The sequence below is a fragment of the Diprion similis genome, chromosome 8 (genome assembly GCF_021155765.1).
Source record: "Diprion similis isolate iyDipSimi1 chromosome 8, iyDipSimi1.1, whole genome shotgun sequence".
In the NCBI taxonomy this organism is placed as follows: Eukaryota; Metazoa; Arthropoda; class Insecta; order Hymenoptera; family Diprionidae; genus Diprion; species Diprion similis.
The window spans coordinates 14,266,319-14,285,541 of record NC_060112.1 but is presented as its reverse complement, the minus strand read 5'-3'; the positions used below and the strand labels follow the sequence as shown (position 1 = coordinate 14,285,541).

At 37.7% G+C, this 19,223-nt stretch overlaps 2 protein-coding genes and 1 long non-coding RNA gene across 8 annotated transcripts in view; 2 read left to right on the top strand and 1 right to left on the bottom strand.

Moving 5' to 3' along the window:
* The window catches only part of LOC124409463 (scavenger receptor class B member 1), a 45,647-nt gene extending 44,203 nt beyond the window's left edge, over positions 1 to 1,444 (top strand). For all 4 annotated transcript variants that reach the window (XM_046887077.1, XM_046887078.1, XM_046887075.1 and 1 more), the window contains one exon: positions 186 to 1,444. In XM_046887077.1, the coding sequence (XP_046743033.1) occupies positions 186 to 617 (432 nt within the window). In that variant the 3' untranslated portion in view covers positions 618 to 1,444. The remainder of the gene's footprint in view (positions 1 to 185) is intronic.
* LOC124409467 overlaps positions 1 to 5,914 on the bottom strand; it is a 67,583-nt gene extending 61,669 nt beyond the window's left edge. Inside the window, exons 1-2 of the long non-coding RNA XR_006929517.1 lie at positions 5,738 to 5,914; positions 4,351 to 4,463 (exon numbers count right to left, since the gene is read on the bottom strand). This is a non-coding gene — a long non-coding RNA (uncharacterized LOC124409467). The remainder of the gene's footprint in view (positions 1 to 4,350; positions 4,464 to 5,737) is intronic.
* Positions 5,915 to 6,190: 276 nt separating this feature from the next.
* LOC124409460 lies at positions 6,191 to 18,905 on the top strand. 3 transcript variants are annotated; one of them, XM_046887071.1, is made up of 9 exons: positions 6,191 to 6,610; positions 6,749 to 9,771; positions 11,480 to 11,641; positions 15,621 to 15,998; positions 16,916 to 17,622; positions 17,746 to 17,932; positions 18,076 to 18,321; positions 18,549 to 18,783; positions 18,867 to 18,905. In XM_046887071.1, the coding sequence occupies exons 2-9, from the start codon at positions 7,075 to 7,077 to the stop codon at positions 18,899 to 18,901; spliced, it is 4,647 nt and encodes a 1,548-aa protein (XP_046743027.1). In that variant the 5' UTR covers positions 6,191 to 6,610; positions 6,749 to 7,074; the 3' UTR covers positions 18,902 to 18,905. The 3 variants fall into 3 exon arrangements, with proteins under 3 accessions (XP_046743027.1, XP_046743026.1, XP_046743028.1); XM_046887070.1 differs by having other exon boundaries at positions 6,744 to 9,771; XM_046887072.1 differs by lacking the exon at positions 11,480 to 11,641 and having other exon boundaries at positions 6,192 to 6,610; positions 6,744 to 9,771.
* The last annotated feature ends 318 nt before the right edge of the window (positions 18,906 to 19,223 follow it).

The following is a 19,223-nucleotide window of genomic DNA, read 5'->3' as shown; positions in this document are numbered from 1 at the left end:
CCAGAAATGTCTTCTTAGGTGTTGCAATCGATTCTTAATAAAATATGGCAGAAATTTTTAACCGTAATACAAAAACCTCAGACTTATTGACTCTGCATCTATCTTTTTCGTTATTCCTTGACAATGAAAGGATCTTCTTATCCAAAAATGATTTAACCAGTATTCCATTCGACTTTTCATTTCAGAAATTAGGAGTTCCGGTTGAGGGTAAGGTGCGAGTTCAATTGAACCTGAAGGTTGAACATCAGCCGGCAATATCGGCGACTGCCAATTTCCCGGACATCGTATTTCCGATAATGTGGCTGGAGGAGGGAATCGACGAGTTGACACCACCGATAAGACGATGGATGTACCTCTCGACAACGTTCATGGATGTAGCGGCGCCTTGTTTCGCCTACGGACTGATATTGCTTGGATTTGCAATCCTGACTACGGTTATCGTCAAGACTTACAAAAGCGTGAGGTTTGCCCGGGAAATCGTCGAGCTGAGCAGGCGGACGGAAAAAAAAGGTTCCTACCTTATAGTCAACGGACAGCACAGGCTGATCATTGCCAGAGACTCTTATCTATGCTTGAACGAACGCTATCGGGAAAACGTTGATCCGGTCGCGCTGTGAGTAGCGTTTATCAGGCGTGGAAAATTTTTTTCAAATTCGTATGTTCTTTTTCCTTCTCTTTATTCTTTCCTAACAGAGGTACAATCGTAGAAAGAGCCGTTGAACCGTTATTGGCGGGAATACAACGAACGTTTACTTGAATGAATAAGGCACGCGGCCAGCTTTAATACGATTTTTAGTCGAAGATACGGATCTGCCAGGAGTGAGATTAGTGACGATCTGTTGAAAGGTATAATTGAAAAAGAAGAAAAAGGGTGGCCAAAGAACTTAACGCGAGACTCTACCGAGTCTCTTGATTTAAATTCAAACTGTAATCTACACCGACATCTTGCGGACGAACTGTGAAATTGATGGCGCAGAGAATGTTTCGACGGGTTTTCTGTCTGTGGAGAAGAGATCTGCAGAATCAAAGGTAGATAATAACGCGCACTGCCTAATCGTAGATCGAGCTTAGATCGAAGGAGCTCAAGGTTAATTTAAGTAGTTAGAGTTGATGTATGCATACTTATGTATACATATTATTAAATAAAAGTTAAGGTTGTTAAGATCGTAAGATATTAAGGCTGCATTTTAATGCCCTAGAATTAGGCATCGTATATTTTGTAAATACGAAGCAAATTTTTACGTATATCTATTATACTCACTAAACCAATTAACACGGTCATTGCTCAATTCTAATTCAGGAAACGTTAATTTTTTTTTTTATATATTATTATATATACATATAACACGCATATAGTAGTAATTATTCATACTAGGGAATAATTGAATTGTATATTTTTGTGAAAACCGTCCAATGAACTCGTGCAATAAAAATATTTTCGTACTTAAACTGCGATATACATATAAGTTGTATCAAATACACTGCATGTGCATACGATATACTATGATAGGTTAGATGAATTAATAATTTAGCCGTTAACTTTTAATTGCAATTAATTTTGCAATTAAGAAAATCAGTGAAATATTAATAATAATTAATCGTTCTATGATTGATTATTATTATTGTTATTCCTCTATCCGAAACGAAATACAACAATTTTATACGCATTAAATCATCATCTGTTATACCCTAATTCGTACGAAATAGATTACGTATAAACACATTAATCTACGATGATAATAATATAGTTATCAGCATGACACGTTATTTTATATTATTTTCTACTCGACGTGGGGGTGCGTTAATAATTTTATTATGCGTTGAAGGCAAGTATTCAGTATCCATATACGTAACATATGTGTACACATACACGCGTAAATGTATACGTACATACATTCATAGCTAATTGAAATAAAATAATAATTTCTATTTTTATAAATCGTATCAAGACACGAATTTACGGAATGAAATTCTTTACAGCGTGTATAAATAATTCCATTCCCATAATAATGATGTAAATCTCGGTTATGTTGCATATAAATATACCACGTGCATAACTCGATACGAAATAATGTTAGTGAAAGAATGGAAAAAAAACCGAACATAGCGATAATAACGTTTCAATGTAAAAATATAGTGTTTATTAATTTATACAACAATAGATCAAATGATAAATGTAATGGTAATAACGTTCTCAGTAAGTTCAGTCTATTCATTCATTGTCCCTTTTATTTATTTGAGCTTTTGTGTATGTCTCAATTTTCCAAAACGTTTATTCATATTATTGCGAGGATAAACCAAATGTAAAAGTTACCAAAATAAGAGAAAAATAAACATAATAAAAATACTTGAAAGAAAAAAAAAAACGTTCCAAAACTTTTATTCGGTGTACCGAAATGATCAACTCGAAAAAACAAAAAACAAAAAAAATCATAAAATATGGGCCCGCGAGCAAATGCGTTGTTTTAAGGTATACCTTATTCTACACGTTATATCGCATTCGACGCATCTGCAGACTACGATTATACCGTAATAATGAACAAACACAGCTCTACATCTCCTTATAAATAAGCGTATTATCAACGCCGCGAAGCCGTCGTCAGTTCACTAGCAAGCGTTTGCACCTTCACGTTATCGCCGCAATTCGCAATCCAACAGCGTATCGTATAGGTATTATACGTAGGACATATGCACAACGAAGAGCGGCAACGATGGAAACGCACTACGCGTATTATATTACAAAAACTAATTGACGTGCACTGATTCCTCTATGTTGAAACGATTCATGAACAGTTTCGTCATTCTTTTATTCCACTTATTTATAGACATATTGTGCTAAAACATACTGACAACGAAGCTCTGCATGCGTATGCCTTCGAGTAGAAACGTTCCTCGTAGTTTACGCTCGCTTTAATGTTAATTTCGCAATGAATTCAAGAAACCGCACTCCGAAGAAAAGTTTAATTGTGGTTACTATGCAGACCTTGGCAACTTTCGTTTTTTACTATAAACGAATCCACAGGTTTGGGTATACAATGGAAAATTGATTTTCTTGCTGTAACGAGAAAATTCGACATACCTGTTGCTATTATTTTCGATCATCGTCACTCACGTGTATGTACTATGTTTTCGTGTAAATTTTGCGATAATTTAGTAACCAGGAAATGGAGTATTTACATTATTCACACTGACTAGTTACTCGTAACACGTTTTATTGGAATTCCAACAATGTGTAAACCATCATTGTTATAACGACAGCTTTTTTACAAAAATTTCTTGATAACCACAATAAATGAAATTTTTCTCAGTGCAGTTGTACACTTCTATATATATATATTATAGACGTAAAAAGTCCGGAACTACTGACACTGCACCTGATTCTGAAACTGACTTCTCAAATTCCCGAGCGTAATACGAGACAATTATTTCCTCCTCGACGAGCACTCGGTTTGTACTTACGTTGTGCAAGAGTCTCCGCGCACAAAAACTATCTGATTTTAAAAACCAATCGAACCAATATGGAAAACTTTTCTCCTTTAGGTATGTCAGACTCAACCAGGTTGATATGATTACAAGATTTATCGGAATAAAGAAATCAAACTGTTTCTTATCTCATATGAAATATAGATATACTTGAGTTGATTCGACTCTGAGACTGCATGGTCGAACTATCGAAATGAGTTTTGGAAACTTAAGTCGAAGAAACTCGCGTCTCGCGTGAGATCTGATCGCGGAATGAAGTCTGCCTGACTTGCGATAAGTTTTAATCGCAATTTATTGTTCGGAAGGTAGGCGTGGCAAAGGTGTGTAAAGTATGACTCCAGCATTCGCCGGAGTCATTCTGAATGATCTATCAGTCGCAAGGTGACTAACTCAGGTGTTCGTAGGTGTCCCAAGAATACATCAATCAGAGCTATAAAAAAAATTTACACGTAATTTTCTGCCGCAGTGTAAAATTCAACGAAGCAACAGACGCGTGCTCGTGTTATCCAACGAAAAGAGATTCACATTTGAGATCGTGTCTGATCTCCAGTGCGCTGAATAAAATTTTCCTCGCGAGTGACATTCATAGATGACTCTTGGCACTGCACCATTCCCAACACATGAATACTTAGGAGCTAGGAGCTCTCGTATTAGGCTGTCGGCAGGCAATTGGCGGGTATTGACCTCGCATTAAATTCAAGTCTTATTGTTAGTCGGTAGTCGCTAGTTTTAACGATAGTCGAACACCAGCAACGACGAATTGCAGCATGCGGGAAGGTTGAAGATAACGACTCGAAAGTACACGACGCAGATTTGCCGCGCGTTTGGAAAACCTTGGAAGGTCGTTAACATGACATTGCGACTCACCTTGACCTGTTCGATTTTTCCCGCGATTGATATTTCGTCGGAACCATGTCCGTCGGCTTCAACGGTAGAACGACGATGGCTGTTCCCACGTATTCACCAAACTGCAGTGCAGCCTGTAAAAATAAGGTGAGTTTACTACGTTGCATGCAGGTTACATATCTACAATATGTGCGATATAATTGCTTTGTAAATACGGGCTGCCATCTCAAGTACGCCGAATTAATATGAAGATATCTTATCGGTGTTACCCAGCTAATGTGACAGTGGAAGTTTTGAATTAATTTCAATAGATATTATAATCACCGACGCAACAAAATGTAAGTTACAATGAGATACGAAAATTTTCCAAATTTTATACCTCGAAACGTTACCACGTTTTCACAAAAATAATACACGTTCATTCAAATTTCCATCGGATTTTTGTCCCGTCATTTCTAACACTTCCAGTTGTCCAAAGAAATATAACTTGGCGTGTTTTTTATACAAACGAAGTCTGATATTTTCGATACTTAAATACAGACGTGTCTTTTTATATACCTGTAAGAAACATGTCGAGTTGCATTTTTTTTCTGACGACGTGAAATGCAAAATCTTGAAAATTTGACGAAAAAGAAAAAAATTTTTAAAAACACATACACACAGGTTTTTTATGCACGGTAGGGTTTATGTGCACAGATCTAAAATACGAGGAATTTCTCCATTTTTGGATCAAAAATCAAGACTTTTAATTAATTTTATTACGAGGTAGTAGCACATCGAGTATAATATAATAAATTAGTACGTTCGTAAACTGCGATGATTGCTCCATAAATTAAAAAAATCAATAACAGTGTAATTATAAACAAAAGCGTATGCGTCGATGTTTCACTTCAATTAGCTTAAAAATGAAAATTTAGTCAATTCGTTCGACGTGACTTTCAGATGGCTAATTATAACTCAGAAGATTATTTTCTCCAAATTTACAGAAATATATTTCGTATCTTTTGAGTTCAAATTGAATATTTAACGATGTCACCGTGATCTAGAAAAAAAAAACGTTACAGAGGTATTGTAGAAAACAATTCTATGAATAAAATGAGCTTTCATAAAGCAGAATCGAACGAATTGAGTAAATTTTTCATCATCTTGCATGCTATTTAAATTGAAGTGTTGATACCCAAGCTTGGACTCATAATTCCAGTATTTTGCTTGTATATTTCGAGAGAAAACAATGTAACCGACAAACATATTAATTTGATAAATACTCACCGTGCAACAGTCTCCTAGTAAAATTACTAAAAAGTCTGTATATCCGGCTGGCTAATATAATTCAAACAGTTGAATGCATGTCTGTGTTTCAATCGCCAGCTCTAGTTAAATATAAGAAAATTTTTACAATTGAACTTACGTAGTAGCGCCCAGGCCTTGGGCCGCACTTTTTCCGAACCACATTAAACTACATACCTAAACTCGACACGAAACCAACGTAACAGGATTTCAGATTCCCATGAGCGTAGAGCTTCACGCGGCATAACATGGCGAAGCTATAATTGTGCGTAAAACCAGAGTAGCGAGCGATTTCCGAGTACCGAGGGCGTTCAGTTTTTCGAAAAAGTTCGATCGAATTGCAACCGCGATTCGCCGAACGTTGGACACGTGATCGTGCGAGGCGGCGTGCGTCTTTATCTATGGCTAACTTCGCTCTTATCGCGCGACGAGTTAGGTGACAGTTATTTTTCATGACCCAAGTCAGTTGTTTCAATTGGCGCTTCGGCTTGTGTGTGCGTTCCTACGCCTGCATGCACACAGCACACATAGGCGTCAGGGTCACCTGCTGTGCTTACTCGGTTGGTAAAGTATTAAATGTTGACGCGATGCAGTCGCCGCTGGGCTGGCAAGCGGGCGTCAAGTCGGTCGGCCTGTGTGTGAAAATCCCGATCTAAATGTGACACTGCAGTGCTGATTCTGGCTGATTCGCTATTTGAAAGGCTTCGGGCGGACTTCGCTTGTTTCTACCCACCGAGTTGCGCTTGAAGCTGGCGTTTTTCTAGGCCGAAGTTCACGTCGTTTGATAAGCAGCTGCAATTTCGAATCTTCGAGTCTTCGAGGCTTCGTTCAAGACGTTCAACACACACGCGAGTCGATACCCGAAACAGGATGTTAGGCGGAGGGAGAAGACGGGACAAAAAGAAACAAGAGTGAAGTGGGAAAGAGGATGAAAACAACGAGCCGTCTTGTATACACATGAAAACATGATCGTTGCGATCGGGTTTCGCAGTATGTACACATATGCATACCTTAATTAAAAACTAGCAGTACAGCTTGCAATGAGCTAACAATGAAGTAACACCGTCTTACGGATTAACTACTGAGCTTGCGAAACTTAGACGTCGATTTTCTTTCTCTCTCCCCAGAACAGATGTAAGAAGACACCGAGCGACATAACCTCCAATCTAACGGGGTGGAGAGCAACAGGTGTATAACAACGCTCGTGCGTGTGGATGCTACTATTCAGTGACTAACTAAATGACGCATCTGTAATAATTCATCGAGGATATTCTTTTTAACGATTTCTTTCACATTCACATCTAATATTCATTTTATTGTTTTTTTTTATAACTTGAGATATTTTCTTATTATAAATATTATGGTTGTGAATTGTGACTTACAATATAACGATAATTAAGTGAAGTTAGCTTTGGCTTCAACTACATATTTAAATGCGACGCACAGATCTTGAGCAAGATGTCTTATATTCAGCCGCAGAATTCTAATCGAGTCAATTCGATAAAGCAAAAATTCGAATCTGCCAGTCCAAGCCCGGAGAGGGATGATTCGAGTGAGAAGAAGTGCGTTGACGAGAAAGTGAAGGAACCGTTATGCCGGACATTGAGTGTGTCTCCTGTCGCGCTGAGGAAAAATTTGAAACTCCAGGTTACAAGGCAGCTCTCAAATCCTGGTAGAAATATTAAAAGAAGCCCTGCTTTTAGGGGAGACAAATTGGCCAGGACCAAGAATTTACACTCCCCGACCAAGGAAAGGATCGTTTCCTTGGTCGATAAGAACGTCAAATTGTTCGAGGATAAACCCGAGTACGGTAAACTCGGTAAGGTAAAAAAGAAATGTGGATACAACGAACATGATATGGGATACGACGACGTGGACTCGATTATGCTGTCCGATAATTTGAATAGAGAACTTCGTGACAATGGCGGATACGGCAGATTGTTGCCGAGAGAAAAAGAAAAGTTGACGGGATCGCGAAGCCAGTCTTCAGATCGTTTGGGGAACAGGGAAGTTTCGCCTGCATCACGAACAACGAGCGAGCGGCGGACGGACTCTGTTAGAACGACCGTTATTTCAAGACATAAAAATATATCCGCAATTTCCGAGGAAATCCGAGATGAAAACAATGACGATGAAAGCCCGCTGAATAGACGTGAAATTAAGAAAAATTACAGTACCGAGGGTTGTCTCAAACTTGACAAATTTACAAAAAACGGTGTCGAGTACACGAAAGTAATGAAACCCAAACGGAATCAATTCAATGAACAGAATACGAATAACGATGTGTCGTCGCTTAAATACAACAAAGACAATGACAATGAGGATTATAAAGATGAGATCCGCGATATCAGGGAAGAATTATCGAGAAGAAAATCCAAAATGAGAGAAAATGACGATGAATTCTCTCCACTTGCTAGTAAAAATGATTTGTGTGGTGTAGCAAGTCGACAGTCAAAGAATAGCTCTGAAGCGGGTCGAATAATTGCTCTGTTTGCAAACAGCGAAGATTCTCCATCGGTCCAAACCAACCTTGACTTTGTTACTGTAAAAGACATTATTCTTAAAGACAAAAGACATAACTTCGCGTCAAGAAAATCTTCGACACTTGACACATCGTCACCAATATTTGAGAACAAACTAACCGACACGTTGAAGGCAGCTCTTAAAGCCCCGCTTCCTTCCGGACCACCGCCCAAAAAACCTCCTAGAACCTTTGCTCATAGTCCGACAACGAACAGGTCTCCTGTCGACGACTACGAAGAAGTAAATGGTTTCTGGCAGAAGAGAAAATTTGAAATCAATGAAAGTATGGGCCAAAATTTTTATGACACAACGAAACAAAAGGTAAGCAGTTTCTTGCACGATTCTGGTACTCAACATTTGAAGAGAAGAAATGGCGTGAAGAACAGAAAGGATACTCGTTTCAACTATCCTAATTCGGATAATATTGAGCACAGCGATCTTACCGATCAGGAAAAAATACCCAGCGTACAACAAAGAGTTCCAAACCTGGACAGCCATTTATATAGGATAAGGAGTCGAACTGAAGAATCCTCAGGCGTTATTAAGGATGTCGATGATTCAACAGATTATGAGCCTATCGCGGTGCCTGATTTGAGCAGTGAGAATAACATTTCGATATCGCTGTCCAAGCTTAGCATACAATCAGGTAAGGAATTAGATGCCGAAAAGAGTTTCTCACCATCGGATTCTTCTCCAGTGGGGAAGAAAAGCCTTTCCTCAACTCGTGCCTTGAACGACTCTGCATCATCCGAAGAAAACTCAAGTTCGCCGTTGAACATTTCTTACTCACCGAAGAAGTTCAAAACGTCACCGATCAGGTCTTTCGGTTCACTGAATTCAAGGTCAAGGACAAGCAAGGATTCCAAGGAGATGTTGGAAAAGTTGGAGCATGTTTTGATACAACATCAGAAAGCTTGCGGTTCCAAAGTAATCGTCCCTCGGCAAGATAAAACTGACCCTGGTATTACCACAAGTCCCAAAGTGAAAGTCGAAGCTGAAGAAGATACCGAAAACATCAATGTTTCAAGGCACAGAGAAATATTTCAAAAAACACTAGCTCGAACTTTGGAAGAAGGCGGAAGGCTTGGGCCTCTTCCCAACGTACCCAGTGCTCCGGAAAGAAGCAGAAATTTAGGATTCGACTGTTTACCTTCGCTGAACTGTGCTGGAAATTCTAGTATCTATGAGCAAATACAGAATCCAGATTTCAAGACTTACTTAACTGACAACAAAAACTCCGGTTCCAATTCCCTGGAAAGGTCTGAAAATATTTATAGTAAATTTGGCCATGCTGTTACGCATAATTCACAGTTCTACGTCACTAATAGCATGGAAAATTCACTGAATTTTATAAACCCCGATCCATACGACACTTTACTCGTCAGTCCAGCGTCAAAAAGATTATCATCGGAGTTGACAACGTTTTCTGACGGCAAAAAATCCGTAACCAACGCTTCAAAAAAGCAAGAACACGTTTACGCTGAACCGTTTACCTTCAACAAGAATTTCAGCACAAATATCACGGGATTGAAATCGGCCACGTCTTCTCCCGGAGTCGAGAGACGCTTTGGCATTAATAAACGAGAGGATAGTCCAAAAAGTTTTCCAAAAGGAGCCGAGTTGCATTACATGGTAAGATTGAGCTGCCATCTAACTTAAATTTATTTATAGTATGTAAGAGGAAAAATAATTTGCTGACGTCGTTTTACCAATATTTTTGTGATTTCCAACATTATTTCCCGAATATGATCTTTTAGTTTAGCATCTTTTAAATTTATTATTCATAAATATTGCCAGCTTTTATCGAAACTTGTATAAAGCCAAGTCAACAACTCTTTAATATTGCACGCTAGCTGGCAGTGCTTAAACTTGCAACATACAAGGCACGGTTATCATAAATTAAACTTTGAGCTGAGGATATTTAAACAAAGTTCATATCTTTGTTATGAACTGAATGCCAATCGCGACATTATAATTTACGTGGCTTGGATTTCACTTTCAAAAACTATCGTCGTAGTTTCGGTGCAAATTTTGTAATCATGTATGTTTGATTTTTATTCGATTCAAAACAGCCATCCAACTACTTCGGGCTCGTTGAGTGAAGCTCGTTGCATAATAGTAAATTGCGAGTGAATTGGAGTCGAACGATTTTGTGGGAAATTTACGCGTTGAGTGGTTCAGGATCACAAAGATGATAATAGAGTCCGTTCGTGTGACCGGGTGTAGAGTTCCACCGTTAATCATATGCAAATGATGGAAGCAATGTGGGAAAATCCTATACGCGAGAATGATTTGCGTTCTAACGATGTTCTATAACTCTGTTATACAGGCCGTTTCATGGATGTACGGTCATTTACCCTGCAGAAAAAGTATCCGCGCGTGTATGTAACGACTGTATTCGTTAAAAAGTTGTTAAACTTCACGTTAATTTGCAAACAATTCTTCTAGTTACGTGTGTAGGTATTTTACACTATACTTATTTGAATAAAAACTGGGCTTCGAACGTAAATTATGTAAATTCAACGGCATTTTACGTAACAGGGTTAATTAATAAATCGTTGGTAACGTTATTGTTGTACTTTTTGAACTGATTTTTCAACGATATTCTCATTTAAAAAATCGTCCCTTCATCCTGAATATTGTTATGATGTAATGGGTGTGTGGGATTCAGTGCCAAGGTTCGTACGTAAGTCGATATCTAGAGGGAGGTTCATTCGTGGCTGCGAATTTGACCTATCGCAAAATTATATTTAGCCGTGAGCCGGCACAACTTGGCACTATAGTTTTCGTTATTGACCCATAATTTATCGATCGTATTATACGTATTAACACTCACACACAGGGACGGTAGAATATCTGGTAGCAGTTCAGTGTTACCCTTGGAACAAAGTGAAGCTCGCGTTCGAAAAAATTGTGTTACTATGATAAATGCAATAATAAGTATCGTCGATAACTTTGATGATTCAGACAGACAGGCGGTGTATTTTTAAATAGCCATACCGGAGTAAGTGGATTGAAATTGTACATGAATTTTAGGCTATCCACACCGCCGGTGTTACGAAAATTCTTGCCTTCCCAACACCTGTGTAATTACAAGTACAGTGAAGCTCTCTTAATACGTATATATGTGTAATTATTATATCTGAACACGAGTCTCACTGTCCATTAAATATGCGTTCTCGCTTCGTTCAGCAATTTCATACACTCCGGTAGCTGCGCTCTACACGCAAAGGCTTCCGATGATTCATGTCATTCTACACAATCATGTAGTACGTACCTATGTACGTATATTATTTTTTATTTTTTTTTTTATTATAATTTAAACTGTGATTGTCCGCAGTGTACTCCCATACCAACCGCTTACGTAGAAACCAACAATAACCATATTGAAAATGAGTTTGCAATGACGAATAATCGTCATGAGAACAACGTCCCTAAGAAATCGCTACTCAAGTTGGCGATCCTGACACGTCCTTCGCCCGACAAGTTTGATAAGACCAAGGTGATTCATTGATTAAATTTTATTTAAATAAATTTTTCAGCTCTCAGGTTTTGGTTTGTTTTTCCTAATCATTTCTCGGTTTCTTGCTTTCACTTGAAAAATCTTGTAGTTCACTTTTTCTACGCTACGGTTGATCAATATGCAAATTTACACTTCGGATTATCTCTTGTGTAAAGCCTGCCCATTTCCAGTGGGTACACAATAATTACGCTTCCAAAATATATACGTAATAGGTTATCTTGAACAATCTGAGTCAGATTCACTTTAACCTTTAACCCAGATAAAAGTATTTCTAATTTGTTCAGCCTTTAGCAGAGGAAAGGAAGACAAAGAGTAATGAGAAATGATTTCACCTTCTTCTGTAGCACTCGGAACTGAATATTTATAACTGTCGAATTGTTCCTTATAGATGTAAAGTCGCAGCGTAATACATTTCCGTCATTTATTTTTATTCCAGCCTCTTTGTATTCTCCGTTTGTAATGAAATCGACACTTTAGAGTAAATATTTTGTATTTATTTCCAAAGTTGCGTAATTTTCGGTTTCTGATTTTTCTTCGTATCTACCTTCCTTCCCTATCGCTTTGTGTGGATGCTGCTAAAGTATCTCTGCTTAGACGGTGTAATAATTTTTTGGGGAAAGCATTAGCTCATTAATCATTCTAATTGTAAGCTGGATAATGGTGGTGGTTATATAATATTACAGGCCGGTGATGGTTTAATTTGCTTAACCCCGTGAGACTTTGTAGTTTGTGTTGCCATTAATACACGATAACAGATATTTATTTTTATTCTTGCTTTATTCAAATTTGTTTCTTATATTCTCTGTAATAACAGTAATGAAGTTCTTCGTTGTAGCTAATCTTAAGTTATTATGTGAGGTTGTTTAACGCTTATTATTGTAGACAAACGTTTCTCGTAGCAGAATGTGTACATTACAGAAGAAAAATCGTTTATCAAAAAACTGTGTCATCAATCATCAATTCTTATAATTAGTTATAAGAGATTATAATCTTCAACGGAATAAAAAGTAAAATTTTCAACATTTTTGCACCGCTGTATCCGGGTGGCAAAAGTCGACAAAATCACAGCGAACTTTGTACGTCTGGAAACAGTAACGTGGAATTTTTGTTCATTCATTGGAAAAAATTTCACTATTTTCGTACCTATTGAACGCCCGGTACTTTTTCAACTTAATGAAAAAGCATTTATTATGAACCTTCTTTTCCCCAATTTTCTAATTTTTACTCCCACGCGGGTACTCCGACTGTCCTACATTTTACACAGCTCACCCGATATAATTGCAAGGACACGGATTCAAAAAATTCTTGGATTGCGCAATATCCATCGTATTATCCTTATTCCCAGATATAAACTTTATTTTATTCACGGTTTAATTCGTCCGTTGACATAACGCAACTTCCAGCAGTAGTCGTTATATTATATTTACAATTATTTTTTCTTCGTTTTGCATTTTGTTTTTTTGTTTATTTATTTATTAGTTTATTATCCTTGTTTCAAGTGGAAATTTTCGATCCTATCTGTAAAACACTTTCGTCGGTGTCGTTTGCGCTTTTCACCACCGTGAAAAAAAATCAAGTAAAAACTGGTGTGAAAATAGATCGCTGCTGTAGCAGCTGTTAAACATTTTAACGGTGATCATATGCCGGAACAATCTTCGATGGAAAAGCTTGTGTCAAACTTTGGTTTACATACAACGAGGGCGGTGGCGCCACCAATTAATAATATTGCGAGTGGGCTTAATTCTTACTTTTTCATACCGCGTAGTATGCAATTTCATTTTTTCTCGATCCCACGTACTGAGAGACAAAACTGGGAAGTGGTTTCCGCAGACAACCGTTAATTCGTATATTAAAATTAATTTATGTTTTCTTACTTCAACTGATATTATGTACCTACGTACGTACTTACGTTTCTGCTACTGTTACGTCTCGAAAAGGGCTAACGCGATTGGTATTCACCTTTCTGTGTTACGTTCGTGCTGTACGTACGACGTATATTGCTGAATTACTCGCGTTATTACACTTTGAGCCCTCCAATGATAGAGACTGAGGAAAGACACAGGAGGAAGTTGCTGATACCGTATTGTGACTCACGTGGCTTCCAGTGGTTTGTTATTTATTGTCAAGCCCGGGTCGACGCAGGATGAGCTCCATGCGTATCCTTCGAGTTGAAGTTAGTGAATTCATCAGAAATTTATAAATACTTATTAACTAACTACAAGACGTTCACCGGTTGCGTTAAATCGTTCCTATCAGTGTCAGAATCTCCGTCCATATCCCGTTTTTCTTTTTTTTCAACATAATTGAAGAAACCTGCAATTTTTCAATGCAGTTTGCATTAATTTTGTTTTATGTTTCTTGGATTTAAATGATTGCGAGATTGCTGAAATTAGATTCTTCGCAATCCATTTACTACATATTTACTTTTTCGCTTATGTCCTGAAAATTCTAAGGAAAATTGGTAGCGAAAGTTTACACCGAGAATATAACGTTCTGGACCTTGCATGTATTACACAAATATAAGCAAAGAGAGAGAGAGAGAGAGAAAGAGAAATATCGTCCGCGGTCTTATGAGAGATCATTCTTAAGAGGAAACTTTCGGTTTAAACCGTAAAAGCGATACATTTTTTCTTTCTTCCATTTTCCTTGTGTCCGATACACTCAGCTCCATACGATTACCTTCGCAAATTGCTTCCACGAAACCTTTATGGCTGTATCCGTTGCGCGCCTATCGACGTGTAAACAATTGTTCCGAAGCTTGGATATACGAGTTACTCGGTGACATGCAACCTGGTTTCTTGTTGCGTCAAATTTACCCAGACATTGTCGGATCGGAATAATATTATAGAGCTGCGCTTCGGTTTTTATACAATGGTTTGCAAGATTTTATTGTTTTTCCATTAACAGTGTTATCTTTCTCGTGTAATTCACGCGACTAAATATTAAGTTAAACCGTTGCGTAGACCACTTCCTGTTTCGTAAATTTGTGCCTAAAAAAGTGTCTGTGCTCTTCAGTTTTACACGTGGCCCTTGACCAGTGCTTCAAAATTACAAAAGCAGCGGTTTTTTGAGTGAACTGATATTTACTAAACTTCGCCGGCACCCAATGTGACATAATTAAAAACACGTACAGTAATAATTTTGCACCGTTCAACGAAATTCTATTAATTATATTCACAATTTCTATCTCACTTGTTGTTAGAACATTTAAAAACAATATGTCTATTTTCTCTTATAATTATATTTACAGAATTATTTTTTTCGGCACATTAGGTAAGGTTAAATAATTTTTTTCTATTGCAATTTATTTATTCATTGCGTTCGTATGTACTGTTTCAATGTTTTACGCGGGGTGTTTTGCATTTTAGATTTGTCAAAATTTATTATAATACCAATATTTATACAACAGTTTTCTATTACGTCCGCATAGCGCGTACGGTTTTATCACTGTCACACGGATTCTTTCTCCGTTATAATAATCTTTTGTACGTTACATGCTTCTGCCTTTTGTTATCGGCCGTGTTTTCTTATCGTTCACGATACTGCACGACAACTGATACTTTGTACTGATACATAAAAAATAAGTGGGTACTTGATCGTAACAATTTCTGTACCACGAACTTATAGCATTTAAAATAGTGAATAATTTTTTTAACAAAACAGTTGGGAGAGTTGAAATTCGACTATATTGCATGCCGCGATTTTGTGTTATTCTCTGCAGCATTATGAGGTGATCAGTGAAAGGAATTGATCTGTTATTTGTAAAATGTTGATCTTAAACTTTCTATCTATCAATAAATAACATATCTTAAAGGTGTGTGAATAAGAGATAGTGTTTGCATCGATGTAAAACAATTATGACGAATGAATCGCGCTCGTACTTGCATATAATTAGCATAAAATTACAATCAATTATGGAAAATTTTTTTCTTACAAAGCAAATTTCAAAACATTCTAGATAGAGCAGTTGCTGGATCAAGCATTCGGCCAGCCGGTTATGGCTGGATCCCAAACACCAACGGATTCGAACACTTCATCTGACACCGACTCCTTGGCCTCATCGACCTCGATTACGGAAGAATACTCGACCTTCAGTGAAAAACTCCAGGTGTTCAAAGAGAAGCAGAAACCGTTTCGACCGAGCAAAGCGGAACTTCACAGAACGCAGACTGATAAGAGGAAACACTACGTCAGACGCGTTTCATCAAAGTTTTCTGAACGCAAAGAAGGTCTCGTGGTCAGCAAACTGGTTGATAACCTTTTCGAAGTCTGTCTTCTCGTTGAAATTAATCTGAGCACCAGGAAACCGTACGTTAAGGATCAATATCCGTTACATGTAAGTTTATCTATTCAACTGACGACAACTATAAGAAAAATTCGCTGTTACGGAGTCAAGACAAAATCAGGATCTTATCGCCACAACTTTTTTTTAATTCAATTTGCTTAATACCGAAATCCGTGTATAATTTTTTTCTGTGGAAAAGATTTCGAATATCAAGAATTATAAATGTTTTTCTATTTTTTTGTCTTCGACCATTACAGTTGCTATCACGTTTGCTGGACACATTACGAACAATGTTTTTTGTGTACATTACATACGAGCTTATTACTTTTGGTTATTTATAAATTGAAGAGCATAGTTCGGTAAGTAGTTTAAGCGAAGACATAATATTGAAAAAACATCGATAATCAGCTTTGGAAATTTTGAATCTCAAATTCAATTATTTTCACGCAATAATCTGTTGATTTTACGAAGATGATTTTCGCAGAGAACGGTTGATATCTTTTTTTATATCAATAAAAATGATTTAAAAAATATGTCTGCAAACCGGTTTATTTCCATATTATTCAATCTGGTTTAGCACGAAACAACTCGGAGATGAAACGAATTTTGATGACAAACCCGTTTGGAAATAATTAATTTACTCGTTTTATCGTTCGTTGCGACTCCAGTTGCATGATTTTCAAAGAACCTGGAACAATCTGCAAAACTTGAATTTGTATAAAATTTTATACATAAGCTAGATTCGGATAGGTTAAAATTAATTTGGCTCGATTCGGATTTGAAACTACAAATTCCACGCAAAGTAAAAAATTCATTTTCAGACGATTTATACTCACCGTCAGCGCGCTGTGTAATCATCTGGCAATTTTAATTCGCCTGCAAGTTAGCTATCGCATTTTGCAGCGGTACCGTTTTACCATATCACACATTATATTTTTAACTCTCCTCTGCATAATCTCATTTTACAGGCAAAACCACCAGCATGGATAGAATACTTCTGTTTTCCCGACGGACTGGATTGGCCACCTTTGGAATCTGATCAAAATCTGGCGTACACGTTCGTCTTGACGGACGAGAAAGGAAATCGGCGATACGGCCACTGTCGTCGAGTGAGGCCAGAAGGAGCACCCGTTTGTCTACCTCTGGCATACTGCCTCATCACGAAGCACCGAGCGAGTGGTTTTTACGCGAAACTCCTGGATGAGCTCGAGTCGCGGCACGGCCAGCCGGACGTAGCGAGACGAAATTTTATAGAGCAATTGTACAACAGCCGAATGCCAGAGGCCGGGGAAGTACTGAGGTTAAAACCGCTTATCACAGAGGCTGAGGAGGATTGCGACGACTCATCAAGCGATACCGGTAGCCCGACGTTTAACAACAACGTTGTTCTTAGTAATAAGTTCACAAATTCTTACGGGCAAACTCGCAGCATTAGCACTCCAAAGCTCACTACCGCGGCTCTGTTGCATCACGAAAAATCCAAGGGTACCGAAGACGGTTCAAACGATCCCGAATCCACGAAAGATGAATACACCATAGTTAGACTCGATGATCATCGTCTGGAGGAAAGGGATATGAGTCAGTTATTCGACGCGGTTTCCATCAAAGTGTTGCTGCTTCTCTTCGCAAGTTTGTTGCTTGAACGAAAGGTCATTCTGATTTGCAGTAAATTGAGGTGAGGTTCCTTTCTTGAAGCAAATATGACGGAAAAAATTTTCAATTACCAACGTATTTTTAGTTAGAATTTTTCTGAGGATTTTATGAACTTGTTATTCACACTTTTTGTTTTGTGCTGCAGTAAATTATCGTCGTGCGTCGAGGCTCTGCAGAGTCTACTTTATCCGTTTAACTGGCCACACCCGTTTGTACCGATTCTGCCTAACATTCCCGAATTTTCTGAGATCCCACAAGCGCCATCACCGTTTGTTATTGGCATTTTGCAACAGAGAAATGGATTCGGTATCGAAATAACGCCGATGGAAGATGTAAGTACAATTTACTAAACGAAACACCGAGCGAAAACTGTTGTCGTCGCAGCGTTGACTAAACACAAGATTTCTTTTGTGAATCGTCTATTAAAGCTAGATACTGCGACCGCCTTTGTCTAACGTTTGAAAACGTTTTTCAGGGGATTATTGTAGACCTGGATAATTCAAAGGTGATCTCAGCCGTTGGAGATGAGTCTTCCATTTTACCGTCAAGACTTCAGAAGGGTCTGAAATCAGCTCTACAATTGGTGTCTAACAACACGAAATCCGGTGATGGTTCTAGAAACTTTTTAGTTTCTGAAGCATTTTTAAGGGTCTTTGTCGAAACTTGCGCCCATTGCGATTCACATATCGTCACTCAACAAGATGGGAAGATCGTCTTCGAGGTGCGTATATGCTTGAACGACAGTTACATTAAGACTAGAACTTTGAAAATTTTGAATTCGATGCTATTATAGTGCGATGGTCTCAATGGTTTGCTATTGTAAAAAGTAAATTTTGTACCAACTATTATTTATTGATTTCCTAAACAATATTTCATTATTAAAATTTGTGTCGTGGTATTATTAAAATATATCACAGGCATTACATTTTTCTGACTTTGGTATTACAGAAAGAATCGTTTGTAAAATCTGGCCCATCGCGTGGAAGTCAATACTTCCTCGAATGGTTTGTGGAGACGACAATGTTCAATCAATTTATACACGATCGAATTTTGAAAATAGAAGGGTTGAATTTACCTTGCGTAGATCACATGAAGTTATTTGATCAAAGGGTAGCTGAGTATTTGAAAGCTGCCGACAAAAACGCTCAATCAAAGAAAGGCTTTGGTAAAAAGAAAACCTTAGGTAAGAGATCTTACAGTAAGTTTGAACAAAAACTTGATACCATGATGAATGAATGACAATGTTTGGAAATGTTTTTGTTCCAGGTGACCGATTCAAAGACTTAACTAACTTTAACTAGCAGCGAAAACAAATCGAGTTGAGGCAGATGAAGAATTTCCAAAAAAACGCTACCCCATCGAGACTGTGTGCTTAACGCTGTATTTATTCCAGAATGACTAATTACCAGAAATATTACAAGTAAAATTCTTTAATTTTATTGTTTTTTCTCTCTTGTGTCTTAAAGTGGCATCATGTAGCTTTAATTAGTTTAAGCGTTGAGCTATATTTTTATAGACTGTTCTCATTCTATAGTAGCCATTACTAGTGCCTTCCTTAAGTAGTGATAATTAATATATGATGAGAAATTGTTATACATAGATGTAAAAATGTAGCTAGTAGGT